The 17516-nt window shown below is 45.4% G+C and overlaps 2 protein-coding genes across 2 annotated transcripts in view; one reads left to right on the forward strand and one right to left on the reverse strand.

Moving 5' to 3' along the window:
• POLR3B (RNA polymerase III subunit B) overlaps positions 1-17291 on the reverse strand; it is a 131351-nt gene extending 114060 nt beyond the window's left edge. Inside the window, exons 1-4 of the mRNA XM_075551041.1 lie at positions 17091-17291; positions 7969-8001; positions 6903-6959; positions 6742-6806 (exon numbers count right to left, since the gene is read on the reverse strand). Coding sequence (XP_075407156.1) covers positions 6742-6806; positions 6903-6959; positions 7969-8001; positions 17091-17162 — 227 coding nt within the window. The 5' untranslated portion in view covers positions 17163-17291. The remainder of the gene's footprint in view (positions 1-6741; positions 6807-6902; positions 6960-7968; positions 8002-17090) is intronic.
• Positions 11151-11465, forward strand: LOC142450736 (small ribosomal subunit protein uS14-like). The gene has a single exon (XM_075552703.1). It carries the CDS (start codon positions 11214-11216, stop codon positions 11454-11456), a length of 243 nt encoding a protein of 80 aa, XP_075408818.1. The 5' UTR covers positions 11151-11213; the 3' UTR covers positions 11457-11465.
• Positions 17292-17516: the final 225 nt, after the last annotated feature.

The following is a 17516-nucleotide window of genomic DNA, read 5'->3' on the forward strand; positions in this document are numbered from 1 at the left end:
GAGGTGGGAGAGCTATACTCGGAGAGGAGGAGGATGTAGCTGTGAGTGACTGGGAGCAGTGCTACTGTGATGGCCCTCCTGCCGGTATAAAACGAACCACCTCCGGAGCAGGAAACACGGAATCTCACCACCGGCAAGAGAGAAGAGGCAGGCGTGGGACACGTCCTCTGGACCCCGAAACCCCTGTGCAGTGAACCTCCTTGATCCAGGAGACACTGGGCAACAGAGGAGTGAGCAGCAGCAGCAGCAGAACCAGCAACCAGAGCATGAGACCGACGCTCTGGTGGACTTCCCAGCGCACAGAGCAAGTACAGCTGGACACAGGGTCATTGCAGATATAATTACATCATGGTAGGGACCTAAATCCAGTTACTAAGGAAAGGTCCCAGAAAAAGGCCACGTTCCAAGTTAAAAAAAAAAAATACCAGAGAGGATGTAGAGATTGGACCTATACACCATTGGTGAGCTTGTAAATACAGCCACTGTGGAAAATGAAATGGCAATAATTAACACAACTGGGAACTGAAGCCCCATGTGATCCAGCTATACCACTATGCGGCATATACCCTAAAGAACTAAGAGACACGAGTAGAGGTCATAGCGGCACAGTTCACAATAGCAATAAACTGGAAGCAGCCCAAATGCCCACGAGTGGAAGAATGGATACAGAAACTATGGTACATACACACAGTAGAATACTATGCAACCCTGAAAAATAGTGATGAAAGCATGAAACACCTTATGACATGGAAGGCCCTGGAAACCTTTATGCTGAGTGAAGTTAGTCAATCCCACAAGGACAAGTAGTGTATGAGTCTACTATTAGAGGGAGAAACACCAATTAAACCTTAAGGACAAATTCCTGAATTAAAGGGGAGAAGGCTACCTACCGGTCATGACCCATACACCACCTCCCTTATGTGCACTTCACAAGAGCCATCTTGAAGAAGGAGACCTCACACTGTCTAGGTCACTCCTTCAAGACAGGGGACATGGGAGAAGACCTTCCACTTAAGGCTATACAACATCACCACAAGGCTGGGTCAAATCAATGCTCCCTACCGCCCCTCATCCCCACCCCCAGGAATGGAAGTAGAACCTACCCAGAAAAATCAAACCAAGACCAGGGGAGGGGAGCAGTGACATTGTGGAGGAGACCCTGATGGCTCTGTTGTTGAGTATGGTGGGTGATTAGGGAGACGTTAACCTCCCCTTGGGAAGGAATATTGAACAATGATTACAGGGACTCCAAGGGGACGATGGAACCGATTGTATGTTACTAGGTAGAAACTATGTGCGTGGGTCAGTGAATCACGTCATGGACTGAGCACCGTGATGACCCTGAATGATGGCCTTGCAGGCAGCATGGCATAACCAGGGGCGACACCAGATGGACTGAACCTAGAGGCCCAGTAGAATGAACTGAGCCCTGACTTGAAGTTGCCTGCACCCTTGAACTGAGGACTGAGGAACTCGGGTGGGAGAGGAAGCAGAATGGCCACCCGGACGTATGGAAGTGGTGGTCATTGCACCTTGGGGAGAACCCCCAGCCTGTTGAGTGTCCAATGGAAAGGGACCCAGAATCACCATGTATTTAGTACCTTGATGCCCACTTCCAGTGATGATAGGTTTTGACCTGAGGACAAGAATCTGCACGAGGAAGAATTGATCCAGCAAGTTTCCCTGGCACCACAATCCCCAGCTGAATAGGAGATGGAACCATGGGCAGCTGTTCTCAACGTTCCACAGGGGTCGCCTAATACATCCTGCATATCAGGTATTTACATCACAATTCATAACAGTACAAAATTACAGTGATAAAGTAGCAACAAAAATAATTTTATGGTTGGGGGTCAACACAACACGAGGAATGGTATTAAAGGGTCGTGGCATTTGGAAGGTGAGAACCACTGGTGTAGGGCAACAACCTGGGTTGTGGCTCCAGGCTGGAACTGTACTTGAACAGACTTCAAAGAGGGACAGCATTCTGAGTGCTGGGTCATTCAGAAAAAAATTGATGTTATCAGTGCAATCAACTTATACCCCAGGGGGGTGATTGACAATGGTTTACATTTTGGTTTTTATTTTCCTGCCTTTTGTTTGTTTTGTTTTGTTTATTCGTGTGTTGGTTGGTTTGTTTCCGTTGGTATTGTAGCTTGGTCTTAGGGGATTTTGATTTTGTCATAATACGACAGCCTAAGTAAACGTGAGTCGTGCATATCCCGTAACTGGCCTCAATTCAACAACAGCTCGTTGTGTTAGCATGGCCCTGCTCAATATTCACCTTCCTGAAATGATCGCTGCAGATAAGTGTGCAACAGCAAATGATGGTGAAGAAGCAGATGGTGCCCGCTGTCAATCAGAATAGTGTCTAGGCCTTAAAGGCTTGTATGCAAACATGCAGCCATCTAAGTGAAGAATCAGCTGTTTCCACATGAAAGAAGCACACAAGCTTGTGTGATCCAAAGACAAAAATAACAAAATCTGACGAAGGGAAAGTATCAGAGCTTAAATTAGAGGGCTATGGAGGACAGTGGGAGCCAAAAACTCATCTACAGTCTCCAGTCATATTAGCCGATGGCAGATGCCCCTTGGCTACAGGCAAGGGTCTCCAACAGCTTTACTATCAGAGATTACTGTAAACATGATTATGCTGGATCGAACTTGATACTTAGTCAGTTGACCTCCCTTTAGACCAGTGGTTCTCAACATTCAGTTCCTCATGTTGTGGTGACCCCACCAACCATAAAATTATTTTCATTACTGCTTCATAACTGTAATTCTGCTACTGTTGTGAATCAGGCGACGTCTGTGAAAGGGTCGTTCGACCCCATAAAGGGGTCTCGACCCACAGGTTGAGAACCAGTGCTCTAGACCCAACCTGAATTTGTACTAGGTGCAAGTAGTTCTTGCTTGCTCCATGACAAAGACTTGTCTTCCCTGGCTTTTTAAATACGGATGGGGGAGGGGGCTCTTTCTTACTCATTATTTGTATTTTTATCTTTATATTATTATTTTATCCTTAAAAAATTAGTACCAGGGACTTATCAAAGATAATCTTAATGAACGCTCATTATGCTTGGAGGGGAGGTGGGATGACTGATAAGACTCTCTATCCTAACAAGCAGGGTTTTTTCTTACCTAAACCCAACAAAACATAGATCCAGGAATGGGTTTGGGGCTCCCACTAAATCCTAGTTCCAATTTGAGAACAACTAGTTCTTACATCATGGCCCTGCTCGACAATCACTCTCAGGAAGAGACACAGAAGATATGGGTGCGATAGCGAAGTGTAGTGAAGAAATTAGATGGTGCCTGGCTAACATGAAATAGCACCTGGAGTCTTAAAGGCTTGTCTCCAAACTAGCAGCCATCTAAGTAAGATGTCAACTAAGCCCACATGGAAGAAGCACACCAACATTAGTCACTAAAGGACTTGTAAATCATATAATCCAAAGTCGAAGGAGGGAATAGTATCAGAACATAAATTGTGAGAATCTGTTTTGCAGAAGGCTCTGGATGACAGTGGAAGCCCAAGAAACATTTGTGGGATCCACACAGGAAATAAGCCTCCAGTGACTTCCCTCTCTCCGTAACAGAGGGACGGGAAGAAACTGATTACCAAACACAGCACATTAGAGATGACTATAGAAGATCAACATGATAAACCTGACTTGAACGGCTAAAACCTTGGCAGTTGATTCTCCCTTCTGATGCCTGCTGGGCCTGATCCGGTTGTCAACATTTTCTGCATTTTTGTTTGTTTGTTCATATTGGGGTTTATCTCAGATGTGTTATGTCATTGGGGTTACCCTCTTGAATTTTTGTTATGTATTTTCCTATTTTTCAGGATATGAAACCCAGAGTTGAGGAACCTATAGAGACAGCAGCAGAAAGTAGAATAAGAGTTTCTGGGGGTACAGGGGGAGGGGCAGGAGGCGGGGAAGGGAGCTGATGTCACGGAGTTCAGGAAGGAAGGTAATGTTTTAAAACAGACTGTGGCAGCAACGGTACAATACTGCTTGATGTGACTGAACGATGGAACGATGTAGCTGTATTAACCTCCCATAGAATGGTTTAGAAAAGAACGCCATGTGAAAGCAGAGGCAGAGAAGGAAGTGATGCAGCCACAAGCCGAGGAATGCCAGGAGCTACCAGAAGCTGAGACAGTTCAGGAAGGATTCTGCCCTAGGGCCTCTGAAGGGAGTGCGATTCTGCTAGAACCCTTGCTTTCAGCCTTTTAACTCTAGAACAGCGGTTCTCAACCGGTGGGTCACGACCCCTGTGGGGGATCACCACAACATGAGGAACTGTATTAAAGGGTCGCAGCTACAGGAAGGTTGAAAACCACTGCTCTGTAAGTATAAGAGAATCTTTATTGAAATAAACCAAGTTTATGGTAATTGGTTATGACAGCCCTAGAAAACTACTAAAATGTTTATAGTTTATAAACATATATCCTAAGAAAGAAGAGACAAGGAAGAAGGACGGAAATGTATCCACTCAGCTGTGCAGAGACACAGGAAGATTAAAAGCAGAAACTAATGCGACTGGTTACCCGCAGGCTGTGGCTGGGAATAGTGAGGAGGAACAGGATGAGAAGAACTGTCCGACAGGTGAAGCAATTGGAACAATAAGACAATGACAGCAGTGGAAAATAACTCTAGTAAAATCTGAGTCCAACTGGGCCTCCACTCAAAATTCCCTCAACTCAAGAATACTTTCCTCCATTAAATTGGCATTCTATGATGCTCACCTTCCCGATGCAATCGCTGAAGGCAAATGGGTGCATAAGCAAAGGTGGTGAAGAAAGTTGATGGTGCCCAGCTATCAAAAGATACAACGTCTGGGGTTTTAAAGGCTTCAAAGTAAACAAGCGGCCATCTAGCTCAGAAGCAACAAAGCCCACATGGAAGAAGCACACCAGCCTGTGTGATCACGAGGTGTTGAAGGGATCAGGGATCAGGCATCATCAGAACAAAAAAAATCATATCATTGTGAATGAGGGGGAGTGCGGAATGGAGACCCAAAGCCCATTTGTAGGCCACTGGACATCCCCTTACAGAAGGGTCTCGGGGAGGAGACGAGTCAGTCAGGGTGCAATGTAGCAACGATGAAACATACAACTTTCCTCTAGTTCCTAAATGCTTCCTCCCTCCTCCACTATCATGATCCCAGTTCTACCTTACAAATCTGGCTAGACCAGAGGATGTACACTGGTACAGATAGGAACTGGAAACACAGGGAATCCAGGACAGATGAGCCCTTCAGGAACAGTGGTGAGTGGCAATACTGGGAGGGTGGAGGGAGGGTGGGTTGGAAAGGGGGAACCAATTACAAGGATCTACATGTGACCTCCTCCCTGGGGGACGGACAACAGAAAAGTGGGTGAAGGGAGACGTTGGAAAGGGCAAGATATAACAAATAATAATTTATAAATTATCAAGGGTTCATAAGGGAGAAGGGAGCGGGGGGAGGGAGGGGAAAAATGAGCAGCAGATGCCAGGGGCTTAGGTGGAGAGCAAATGTTTTGAGAATGATGAGGGTAACGAATATACAAATATGCTTTACACAATTGATGTACGTAGGGATTGTGGAAAGAGCTGTATGAGCCCCTAATAAAATGATTTTTTTTTTTAAAGCAAAACCCTGACTCCATATACAGTTAACTAGAGACAGATGGACGGATGGAGAAGGAAAGATAAATTATGGGCTAAAGAGCAGACAAGTGTGAAGTCAGGTGAAGAGGAAGGCAACACACAAGGGATGTCAGCCAAAGAGGGACACGGGGAGCAGAGGGAGAACGGCAAGCTCATGAAAGACTGGAGACAGGAGACCTGACAGCTGAACATAAGGTGGGATTCGGGACGGAATCCTGGGCCAGAAACAGGCATGGATGAAACACCGCGAGCAAGGCCTATAACTTAGCTCATCGGATTGTGCCAGTGGGAAGTTCTGGCTCTGCTCACTGAACTACAGTTGTGTAAGACACTAATACTAGCAGCTGGGTAAAGGATGTATACACACTGTATTCCTTTTACTATTTTCCTGTTGTCGTTATTCAAAATCAAAAGGCTTAAAAAACAGTCAAATCTTACTGCTTCAATAACTTCTCAACCATGAAACTTTACTTCATGAGCTTAGCCACTGGGCTCCCGTCAATTCTGACTCACAGCCACCTTGCAGGATGGGGTTTCCCAGGATGGAATCTACGGGAGCAGACTCCCACGGAGCAGCCAGTGCGCTCAGACCTCGGCCCTCGTGTTGAGCAGCCAAGTGCTGAACCCCTGTGCCACCAGGGATCCTTTACGTTCAATTTATAGATGCCACATTAATTTCAACACCGTATAATTATATCAGAGGGCTTTCAAAAGTCATGAGAAAATGCCATAATTTCATTCCATTTTCCACAAACTTTGTGAAGCCCCTCCATCCTATTAAAAAGACTTTACAAAGGGATTACTTTAGAAAGGTGTAGGTAGTTAACTCTATTAAGACGTTCAGGGGTGCTCAAACTTTTTAAACAGGAGGCCAGTTCACTGTCCCTCAGACCTGTTGGAGGGCCGGACTATAGTTTAAAAAAAAAAATAACCTATGAACAAATTCCTATGCACACTGCACTTATCTTATTTTGAAGTAAAAAAACAATGGGCAAAAACACCCGGCATCTCTGATAAATAAATGTCCTCTGCGGGCCGCAGTTTGAGGACCCCTGTATTAGACTAAGAGGTGACTGCTTACTTTAAATACCACATTGGGTCAGCATCACTTGTAACCTTCTCGTTTGCTTTCATGATCTTCTTTATCTGCAGTGGGAAAGGAGACAGAACAAAGCACATTAGGAAAGATACAATACAGGCTTTCATTTCTTACCTCGTTTCTGGTTAAGATTCGATGCTTACCTCTACATTAATGAAATAGTTAAATGAATCTATATGCTGTTTCACAAGACCTTTCACCTAAACAGATATAAAGAAAAACAACAGTCAGTAATGAAAGAGTAGATCATATACCATGGATGACCACCAATGTTTTTGAAAATCAAATTAGAAAACCGTTTTGGAATTACTCAAAACAAAAAAAAATCTACCACTTTTATTTAGTAAAGCTTCTCCCTACTGTATTTAAAAAGTCAAAAACTATCCCTTGCAGTTTTGGCAAAAAACAATGTTCCTAAGTCAGGTGACCCCACTGGGTACTTTGTGTGCACACTAAATTCTCAAAATTCATTGTCATCGAGTTGATGCCGACTCATAGTGACCTACATGACAAGGAGCCCTGGTGGTGTAGTAGTTACGCACTGGCCTACTAATCACCAGCGTCAGCGGTTCACAGCCACCAGGTAGTCTGGAGGAGAATTTCTACCCTTTTAAAGTTACTGTCTTGGAAACCGACAAGGCCATTTCAACTCTGCCCTATAACGAACATCGGAATCAACTCAATGGCAGAGTTTGTTTGTTTAATAGCCATCAAATGTGCAATTCCCTGCTGGTGTTCAAGGAAAGGGCTGCCTCCCATTTGTTTAGCAGAAGCGCTTTAGTCGACATTAAGTCCTGTGCCAACCTTATATGCGACAGTTCTCTGACGAGTCACCAGCCATTCCAGCAAAACGGGCCTACAGACTACACCCCACACTGCGCAGAGCTTCTACACCCCCCCCCCCCAAAAGATGTGATCCTGTCTGAGGATCAGAAGACCCTCTCTGTCGTGGCACCTGGGTTTGTTTGTATATAGATGGCATCATGCTCCAGTGTGCACTATGTCCTAGCTCAATTTATGGGATGCTGCTCCTCCTGGCCCCCATCACAGCACTTTCTCCACAGGGATTTTGCCTTGTGTGTCCTCATATTTCTAAAGTACATCGTTCTAAAACATGTCAGCTGGTGATACAATATTTTTTAAAAGGCTTACTTTTGTCCTTTTATACACTGAAAAAAAAATCCAAATATTAAGTGTAAAAACGATTACCTTTAGAAATGCCGGAAGCAGCCTCCACTTTTCCTGTGAATCAAAAGAAGACGATCAGAGCTTGGTAGCAGCGGCCACAATATTCCCAGAGGCCATTGCGTGCTTTCTCACAGCCAGAAAACAAAGTGAGACAAAGGATACATTTCAAATTAAAACCACTGTTATAGTTGGAAACAACAGAAAATTGTCTAAAGTGTGTGTGTGTGTGTGTGTGTGTATGTGTGTGTGCCCCAAAGGTCTAAAGAAGAGTATAATTCAATCTCCGAGATCCCAAATTACTTCAGTCGAATATCATCTTCTCTGGAGGGGAGGGATCGAGATCCCAAGCACATGCATGGCGCACTTTGCTATTCTGCTGACAGCTCCTGAGTACGTCAGGTTTATCAGGCTGAGGAGACGGCAGAAGCCTCAGCACCTGCTGGGAGCTCCTATCTCAATGAGTGTCACCAGGGATCACTACAGGGCTGCTCAGAAATGACCCACTGTGTTGACCCTCCCATTCATTGGTTTTAATATCACCCAGAAAAGAGTCTCAACTTAGCTTCTGTGTTCCTGGAATCCCACTCCTCCTTACCCCACTGTAACCAGGAATCTGCCCCGCCTACCAGAAAAGCTGCTCCAGCAAAGATGGGCAAGTTTCACTGGGAACCCTGCCACCCAGAGAGAAGCCAAGTCACCCTAAAGAGCCAGCGTAACCCTGACACCAAAGCCAGGCAAAGGTAACGCAAGGAAAGGAAGCTGCCCCTCATGAATCCAGACACCCAAATTCACAACAAAACTCTAGCCAGTAAAACTCAACAGCATACGGGAAAAATAACACAGCAAGACAAGTGACTCGCTGAGTGTACACAATGATGGCGCAACATTAGAAAATCAATCTATGTATAAATAAAAGAATTACATCTTGCTATCGACAAAGAAAAGGCATTTGATATAGTTCACCATACATTCCTGATCAAAACACTTTCTCATCAAAATAGAAATGAAGAGAAATCTCCCAACTTAAGAAGGGCTTTATTCAAAACCAACCACCGACATAGTTCTCCACCAGAGAGAGAATGAAAGCTTGGGAACCAGACAAGCAAGCCCTTGATCACTGCCCATACTCAGCAGACTATGGGAAAGTCTACCTTGAGCTTTGAGTCCAGAAAGAGAAATAACGGGCACTCACATGGGTTAAGAAAGATGTAAAACTATACCTGCTTGCAGATGAAATGAGATTGCGCATAACAAATCCCAAAGATTCCACAAGTAAGTTACCAGAACTAACAGAAGAATTTGGCATAATAGTAGGATGTAAGATCAACATATAAAAACCACCCTCTACACCAATGGTTCTCAATCTTCCTAATTCTGCGACCCTTTAATACAGTTCCTCGTGTTGTGGTGACCCTCCAACCATAAAAGTATGTTCATTGCTACTCCATATTTATAATTGTGCTACTGTTATGAATTGGGCTACCCTTGTGAAAGGGTTGTTTGACCCTCAACGGGGTCGCGACCCACAGGTTGAGAAGTGCTGCTCTACACCATAAATTCACAAACTTATTTGGCTTTTCACCCCCTTTTAAGAAAAAAAAAACTTACTGAGCTTCCCCCTTGGAATTAAAAGCTTTCATTCTATAGCCCACAGTCCAGGATAAAGTGTAGGTATGGAGCTTTTGCAGCCCCCACCCCCAGCCCACCCCACCCCGGAATGTTCCAGGGCACTCCTGGAGCAGTATCGCCCACTTTGGGAAACACTGCTCCATACCAGCTGAGAAAACATCAAAAGGGAAACCAGAAATACAGTATCAATTAATAGAAACTCAAATGATAAAATACTTAGGAACAAGTTGAACTAAGAATGTTAAACAGCTATACAACAAAGAAATAAACTGCAAGACACAGCTGCAAGAAAGCAAGAGAGCTACATAGAGGTAACCTACCATGCTCGTGGGCAGGAAAGTGTAACACTGGGAGAATGCCAACACTCTCCGAAATGATCTACAGATACAGGGCAATCCAGATCCAAATTCCAACAGCTTCTACAGCAGGGCAGAAACCTAGTCACCAGCTCCGTAGGGAAATGGAAAGGGGTCAGGTAAGTACAGCATTAGTGAAGAAAAAGAACAAAGTAAGAGGTCGAGAACCCAGAAGGAAACCGTCCCCCTGTGGGCAGTTTGTCATTCTGTGGGGGCTTGCATGCTGCTGTGACGTTGGAGCTACACCACCAGAACTTCAAATACAGGGTAGTCCATGAAGAAGCTCTGCTGAAGTACAGACTAGGGAGAAGAATGAAGACGCTATGGATTTCTGAGGGATCAGTCAGAAGATGGAATGTACAGAGTATGAATCTAGGTCAATTAGAAGTCATCAACAATGAAACAGAAAGCCTAACTATCAATATCCTGGGCATTAATGAGCTGAAATGAATTGGTATTGGACATTCTGATTTGAACAATCATACATATAAAAACAGACATATGCTGGAAATGAAAAATTCAAGAGAAATGGCATATTTTTAAAAATATCAAGATCTTGAAGAACAATACTGTCTGTGATAGGATGATATTCATACACCTACAAAGAATCCAGTTAGTGTAACTATTATTCAAATTTACACCCCAACCACTAAAGCTACTGAAGCTTACCAACATCTTTACTCTGACCTTGATCAGATACTCAGTGAAGGCACTGAAAACCTAACTTGCCTGCGGAAGTTGGCAACAAGGAAGGAAAAGCAGTTGGAAAACATGGTCTTGGTGAGAAACAAAGCTAGAGGCTGCATGACAGAATTTTTCAACCAGAGATTTATTCACTGCAAATATGTTACTTCAAAAACATTAACAGCGACTCTACATGCAGGCCTGATCAGATGGAATATACAATAAGATCAAGCAAATCTGTGGGAAGAGACGAAAGAGAAACTCGGCACACCAAAATGAGATCAGGGCCCAACTATGGAATAGGCCACATTAGTTCATTAGTTCAGGCTGAAACTGAAGAATATTAAAATAAGTCCATGAGACCCTGAATATATCACACCTGAATTTAGAGAACACATTAAGAACAGATTTGACTCATTAAATGCTAATATCTGAACACTTGACAAGTTGCAAGATGATTATACATAAAGAACGCAAAAGGTCATTAAAAATAAAGAGATCAAAGTAGATGTCAAAAGGGTCTGCAGCCCCGCGACTAGAAGAGCGCATGCGCGCGCTGCTTCGTTCCTTTTGCCTTGGAGAGAGCCTGGAAACAAGATGGGTCACCAGCAGCTCTACTGGAGCCACCCGCGAAAATTCGGCCAGGGTTCCCGTTCTTGCCGCGTGTGCTCAAACCGGCACGGTCTGATCTGGAAGTACGGCCTCAATATGTGCCGTCAGTGTTTCCGTCAGTACGCGAAGGGCATCGGCTTCATCAAGCTGGACTGTTATCTTTGGATGGACAATCCAACACCGCCATCCAAAAGAAGAAACAATGCCAACTATTTGTACATAAAATAAAATAAAATTCAAGTCTGAAAAAAAAGGGGTCTGCAATAGGCTCTTCCCCTCTTCGACACCCCCTACCCCCACCCGATTCTCACTGTCTCACTGCTGTTCAGACAGTGACTCTATAGGACAGGGCAGAACTTCCCCTCTGGGTTTCTAAGACCATAAATCTTTACAAGAGTAGAAAGCCTTGTCTTTCTCCTGTGAAATTTGCTCCTGAACACAGAGTAGCTAAAGTAAAAAGAAATGAAGTCAAAGAGCAGAACAGAAAATTTCAAAGAGCAGCATGACAAAAGAAAAAAAAACATACATGGAAGAACATGTTTAATATACCTCAAGCAGAAAGAGCTGAAGTAAAACTCAAGTCTCAAGTTACAGTATTGATGGATCGATCCTATGGTCAAAATACTGAATGATACCAAGCCAAACTCTGCCACTGAATCCATTTTGACTCATGGAGACCCTATAGGAAAGGGTAGAACTGCCCCTGTGGGTTTCTGACTACAATTCTTCATAGGAGTAGACAGGCCCATCTTTCTAACTCAGAACACCTGATAATTTCAAACTGCATACCTTGAAATTCATAATCCAACTCGTAACCATTAGACCACCAGGGTGCTCCTACTGAATGACACATGAACCACCAAAATAAGGTGGAAGGAATATCCAGGGTCACCATCAAGAGGTAGCAAAGGATCAGGAATCAGTCATTCTGAAGGAAGAAGCCAAAGCTGTACTGGAGGCATGAGTGAAAAATACCCCTACAAGAATTGACAGAGTACCAATTGAAATATTTCCACAGCTGATGAAGCATGGGAAGCACGCACTCATCTATGCTAAGAGAGCTGGAAGATAGCAAACTGGCCAGTCAACTGGAAACGACTCCTATCTGTGCCCAGCCAACAGCAAGGCAACCTAATATAATGAGGGAATTACAAATCCATATCTTGAATAGCATATGAAAGGGAAATTTTACTGAGGGCAATTCAAAAATAGTTACAGCAGTACACAGACAAGTACTACCAGTAATTCAAGCTGGATTCAGAAGAAGTAATAGAACAAGGGAAACATTTCATTGCTGACATCAGCTGGATCTTAGCTAAAAGCAGAAAATACTAGAAAGAAGTTTACTTGTATTTTATTAACTCTGCAAAGTTCTTTGTGTGGATCATAACAAGCTATGGACAGCATTTCAAAGAATGGAAATTCAGATCACTTCACTGTGATCACAGAATCATACACAGACCCAGAGGCAGCCATTCCAACAGGACAATGGAATAGAGGTTGACAATTAGGAAAGGGGTGCATCGGAGTTGTATTTTTTCACCATGCCTGTTCAATCTACATGCGGAGCAAATAATCCAAGAAGCTGAGCAATATGAAAAAGATTGGACGAAAGGCTTGTTAACAACCTGCAATATGCAGATGCTACAATCTTGTTGCTGAAAATGAGGAAGTCTTGAAGCCCTGCTGATGAAAATTTAAAAAAAAAAAAAAACAGCCATCAGTAAGGGCTACAACTTGAGGAAAAGCAAAGCCACGATCCTTACACCGGGACCAATAAACAACATCACGATTAATGGGGAGAAGACTGAAGTTGTCCAGGATTTCATTTGGCTTGAATCTACAATCAACATTCACCAAAGCAGCAGCCAAGGAATCAAACCAGTAAAGTGCATTGAGCAGATCTACTGCCCAAGACCTAGTTATACTGTTGAAGAACAAAGTGTCACTGTGAACACTAAGGTGAGCCTGACCCAAGCCACGGTGTTTCCAATCACCTCATATGCATGTGAAAACTGGACAGCAAATAAGGAACCACCCCCCCCCCAAAAAAAAGATGCATTGAAATTATGGTGCTGGCAAAGAATATGGAAAATACTATGGAAGGCCATAAGAACAAACAAATTTTCCTTGGAGGAAAGACACCCAGAATGCTCTCTAGAAGAGCAAATGGTGCAACTTCGTCTTTAGACAGGCGGTCAAATGAGGCCAGTCCCTGAAAGGGGGCCCGATGCTTGCAAAGTAAAGGAAGACCCGTAAAGAGATGGACTGACACAATGGCTGCAGCAATGGGCTCAGACAATTGTGAAGACAAGGAAGGGCCAAGCAGTGCTTCTTTCTGTTGTGCACAGGGTTGCTACGAATTGAAAATAACTGAAAGGCACCTAACCACCACCACCACCTGGACAGGTGTGAGAGCCAAGGTCCATCGGATGGGGAAGAGATCTTTGAACAAACATTGCTAGTAAAACTGGATGTGCAATTGTAGAAAAATGAAACAGTACTTGTACTTCACAGCAACACAAAGACTCATAAAACCTACAACTGTAAAGCTCATGTAATAAAAATAAGGACAATGCTGCGGCCCCAAAATGTCACAAAGACAATACCAAACATAACTGAAATGTACAAACACTAGATTAGCTACATAAATAGGACTTCCAAAAAAGTAAACACATAGGCTCACCAAAAGCCTTGCCCAAAAGTAAAAAGAGAACTGGGAAAATTGTCTGGCAAAGACATATATGACAAGGTATTAATCTCTGAAATTTATAAAAAACTTAAACACCTCAATAACCAAAAGACAACCCAATCAAAAATGAGCAGAGGCCACGAACTGACACTTCAGCAAAGACATTTAGTTGGCCAACAAATACATGAAGAAATGCCCACAATCATTAGCCACTAGAGATGTATCTATCAAGGCCATGATGATCTATCCGCTTACCCAGACAGTAATGCCACCACCTGTCTGTCAGTTTGTCCTACTGTGGTGGCTTGTGTGGTGCTGGGAATGAATGCTTACAGTGCGATAGAAAAGAACAAAGCGATCTGTCTTGGAAGAAGTATTGTCAGAGCGCTCCTTCTCACTCTTACTGCCATCGAGTCCATGATGACTCGTAGCAACCTCCTATGGGTTTCTGAGACTACTGTTCACAGGAGTAGAAAGCCCAGAAGCTGCTGGTGGTTTCAAACTGCCAACCATGAGGAACACAGCACAACGAGTAACCCCTACACCACCAGAGTGCTCCTTAGAGGCAAGGAGCTCAAGGTTTCATCCTGCATCCTTTGGCCATGTTACCAGGAGAGACCAGTCCCTGGAGAAGGACAGTGTGTTGGGTAAAGTAGAGGGGCAGCAAAAAGGAGGAAGGCCCTCAAGAAGATGAGTTGATACTGTGACTACAACAATAACGCAATCATGTGAGCAACTGTGAGGGTGGGTAGCACAGGACCAGGCAGTGTTTTGTTCTGTTGCGCATAAGGTCGTCATGGGTCAAAGCTGAGTTGATTGCACCTAACCACCACAATACATCACATAATGAACTATAGCTAGAAGAGCCATATTAACTGACTATGTCTCAAGAAGACTAAAAGGTAACAATGGTAAACACTATTGAATACACAATCCAACTATAACAGCAACCACTCATTGGGCACTTCTGTTTCACAAGATTTCTTTAAAGTGCTAAAAGCAAAGGTGAGCCAATCATGTCATATACACGTGAACGTTGGGCAATGACTAATGAAGACCACAGCACTGTTGATATGTTTGAATTTTGGTGTTGATAAAGAATATTGAAAGTAGAGTGGAAAGCCAGAAGGCAGAGTGTCTTGGAGGAAACAACTGAATGCTCTTTAAAAGTAAGGATGGCAAGACTTCGGCTCAGGTTCTCTGGATCAGGTTGTTAGGTTCTGTGGAGCCAGTTATGACTCACAGCCACCCCAAGTGCAACAGCACGAAACACTGCAGTCCTGTCCCATCCATCCTCAGAGTTGCTGCCAAACCACAGGCAGGTCTATAGAGTGAACAGTATCATCAGGAGGAAGGGGTGCCTCAGATCAATCAACCGCGGGAGACTGAAAGGGTAGTCTTTCCCCCCCAAAAAAAACGAAAGCCAGGAAGTGGCAGGAAAGAAGGATGAATGGGAATGAGGAACCCAGAGAGGAAGTGGAAAGAGTGCTCTTACATTGGGGGGGAGGGGGGGAGAGGGAGGGATTTATAAACTGTTCAATGGGGAAATATTGTGATCTATAAAGTTTCACCCAAATCACAATAAGATGCTTAAAAATATAAAAGCATGCCAATGGAAAATAGAATGAGAGAGAGAGAGGGAGGGAAGAGCAGCTACACTGGTCACAATCAACAAAGCCATCTACCATCATCTAGGAGAATCATTTTCTTCTCCTCACTGCCATCCCCTTGCAGGTCTCCCTCTTTTTCATTGGACCCCCATTTTATAGCAAGCAGGTCTTAGTACTCAATATTACCAGCTCTTGATACAAACTGAAGGTAAGTGGCTGGTGGTCAAGCCAAAAAAGAACTCACTGCTACAGCGTCGATACTGACTCATAGAACCTTATAGGGCAGTTTCAGACTGCCCTGTGTTTGCAAGACTAATTGCAGAAAACCCATCGCTCTCCCTCAGAGCTGCTGGTGGTATGGAACCGCTGATCTTGGGGATCGCAGCACAACTGGTAACCACTAGGCCACAAGGGCTCCTCAACAGAGTGGACGCCTTATGATCAGCAGAGGGGCCCAGGTACTCTGAGAATGAATTTGACTGATTATAATTTGACTTCGTGGAGGTTTTTATGAATATAATCCAACAGATCCACTTATCGCATCACTCTCCTGCTTAAACCCTCAGATTGCACCTCATTGTGCCTACGATTGGAAAAAGAAGAGTCCTGGTGGATTATTCCTTGAGCTGCTAACCATGGGGTCAGCTGTTCAAAACCACCAGTCACGACTGGCAGAAAGATGGGGCTTTCTACTCCGATAGAGTTGCAATCTAGGAAACCCACAGGAGCACTTCTCCTGTCCTACTGGGTGGCTCTGCGTGGGAAAGTGAAGCTCACGCTCCTTCTATCTAACGAAGACCTGCAAAATAAGGTTCCCAACCTATCTCCCCTCGCCCCCCCCTCCTCTTCTTTTGGACGACTTTATTCGGTTCAAGTACATCAGATGATCTGGTCTACAAAATGTCAGGTACTGTCTCCCTGAAATCTCGCCATCTCCTTGCTCCACTTTCACATCGCATACCAACCAGACATAATAGGCATTTTCCCATTTAAAGACGAGAGGATGAGCAAGAGAAACAATAGAAACTTCACTCCGCGGCTAGTGCACGGGAGTGACCGTGGACTTCGGAAAGCAGACAAAACACACAGGCGTGTCCATTCACTTTCAAGGCGCTTAAAACACCTCGGCAGCGTGACCCCAAGGTGAGGCCCTTGGCTGAGCGTCAGAGAAGGGGGGATTTCCCCACTGCGAGCTACGGAAAGAAACTACGGGGTCTCGGTCCCCTGGGGCTCTGGGTCCTAGTCTGAGGCCGAGGATGTGATGCGCCCCCCCGGCGGGGGCAGGACCAAGCCCGGCAGACTCAGGAATATCCCGGCAGGGCCGGATCTGAGGGCCACCACCGGCCCCCCTGCCCCAGGGGCAGTGGACGGGCCGGCCCTTCCTCCGCAGCACGGGGCTCCGCACAGAAAAAGACAAGCCACGTGGACCCCACGCATGCGCAGAAGCCGCCCGCTCGGCCCCCGCCCCCACCTTCCCGCCTCCCGCGGCGGCAGCTCTGGGGCTACGCCTCCTCAGTCCGCGTCCCGGCCCCTTCCGCTCCCCGCCGGGCCGGCCCTCACCTCCACCGTCTGGATCGGGGTCGCCAGCTGCTCCGGCGTCAGGTTCCCAAACTCCTCCGCTAGCACGTCCATCCTGCTCCCTCCGCTCACGACGCAGGACGCGGCAGACCGAGCCCGCGAGACCGCCTTCGCTGCTCCCGGCAAGCGGCAGCGCACGGGGAGAGCGCTGCGCACGGCCCCAAACCGTCCCGCCGCGCAGGCTCCTCGGGAGCGCGACGGAAAGGTTCCGCCTGCTCCGGGCCCGATTCTGCGGGGGAACCCGGATGTGACCGAGGCGGCGCCGGAGGACTGCGCCCCCTGCTGCCGCTCGCGGGTGATGCCGCCCCAGCCAGAGGGTTCCTGTCCAATGCTGATTGCTGACACCCAGGACGCCTCTAGGTTGTCATTTTAAAAACAAGTCAGGGAGACCTGGAAGCGGAAGTTGTG

This window comes from Tenrec ecaudatus, chromosome 6, assembly GCF_050624435.1.
Source record: "Tenrec ecaudatus isolate mTenEca1 chromosome 6, mTenEca1.hap1, whole genome shotgun sequence".
Classification (NCBI taxonomy): Eukaryota; Metazoa; Chordata; class Mammalia; order Afrosoricida; family Tenrecidae; genus Tenrec; species Tenrec ecaudatus.

Excerpts from the sequence above, each read along its gene's own strand:
- LOC142450736 (XM_075552703.1), top strand. The coding sequence starts at position 11,214 with ATGGGTCACCAGCAGCTCTACTGGAGCCACCCGCGAAAATTCGGCCAG.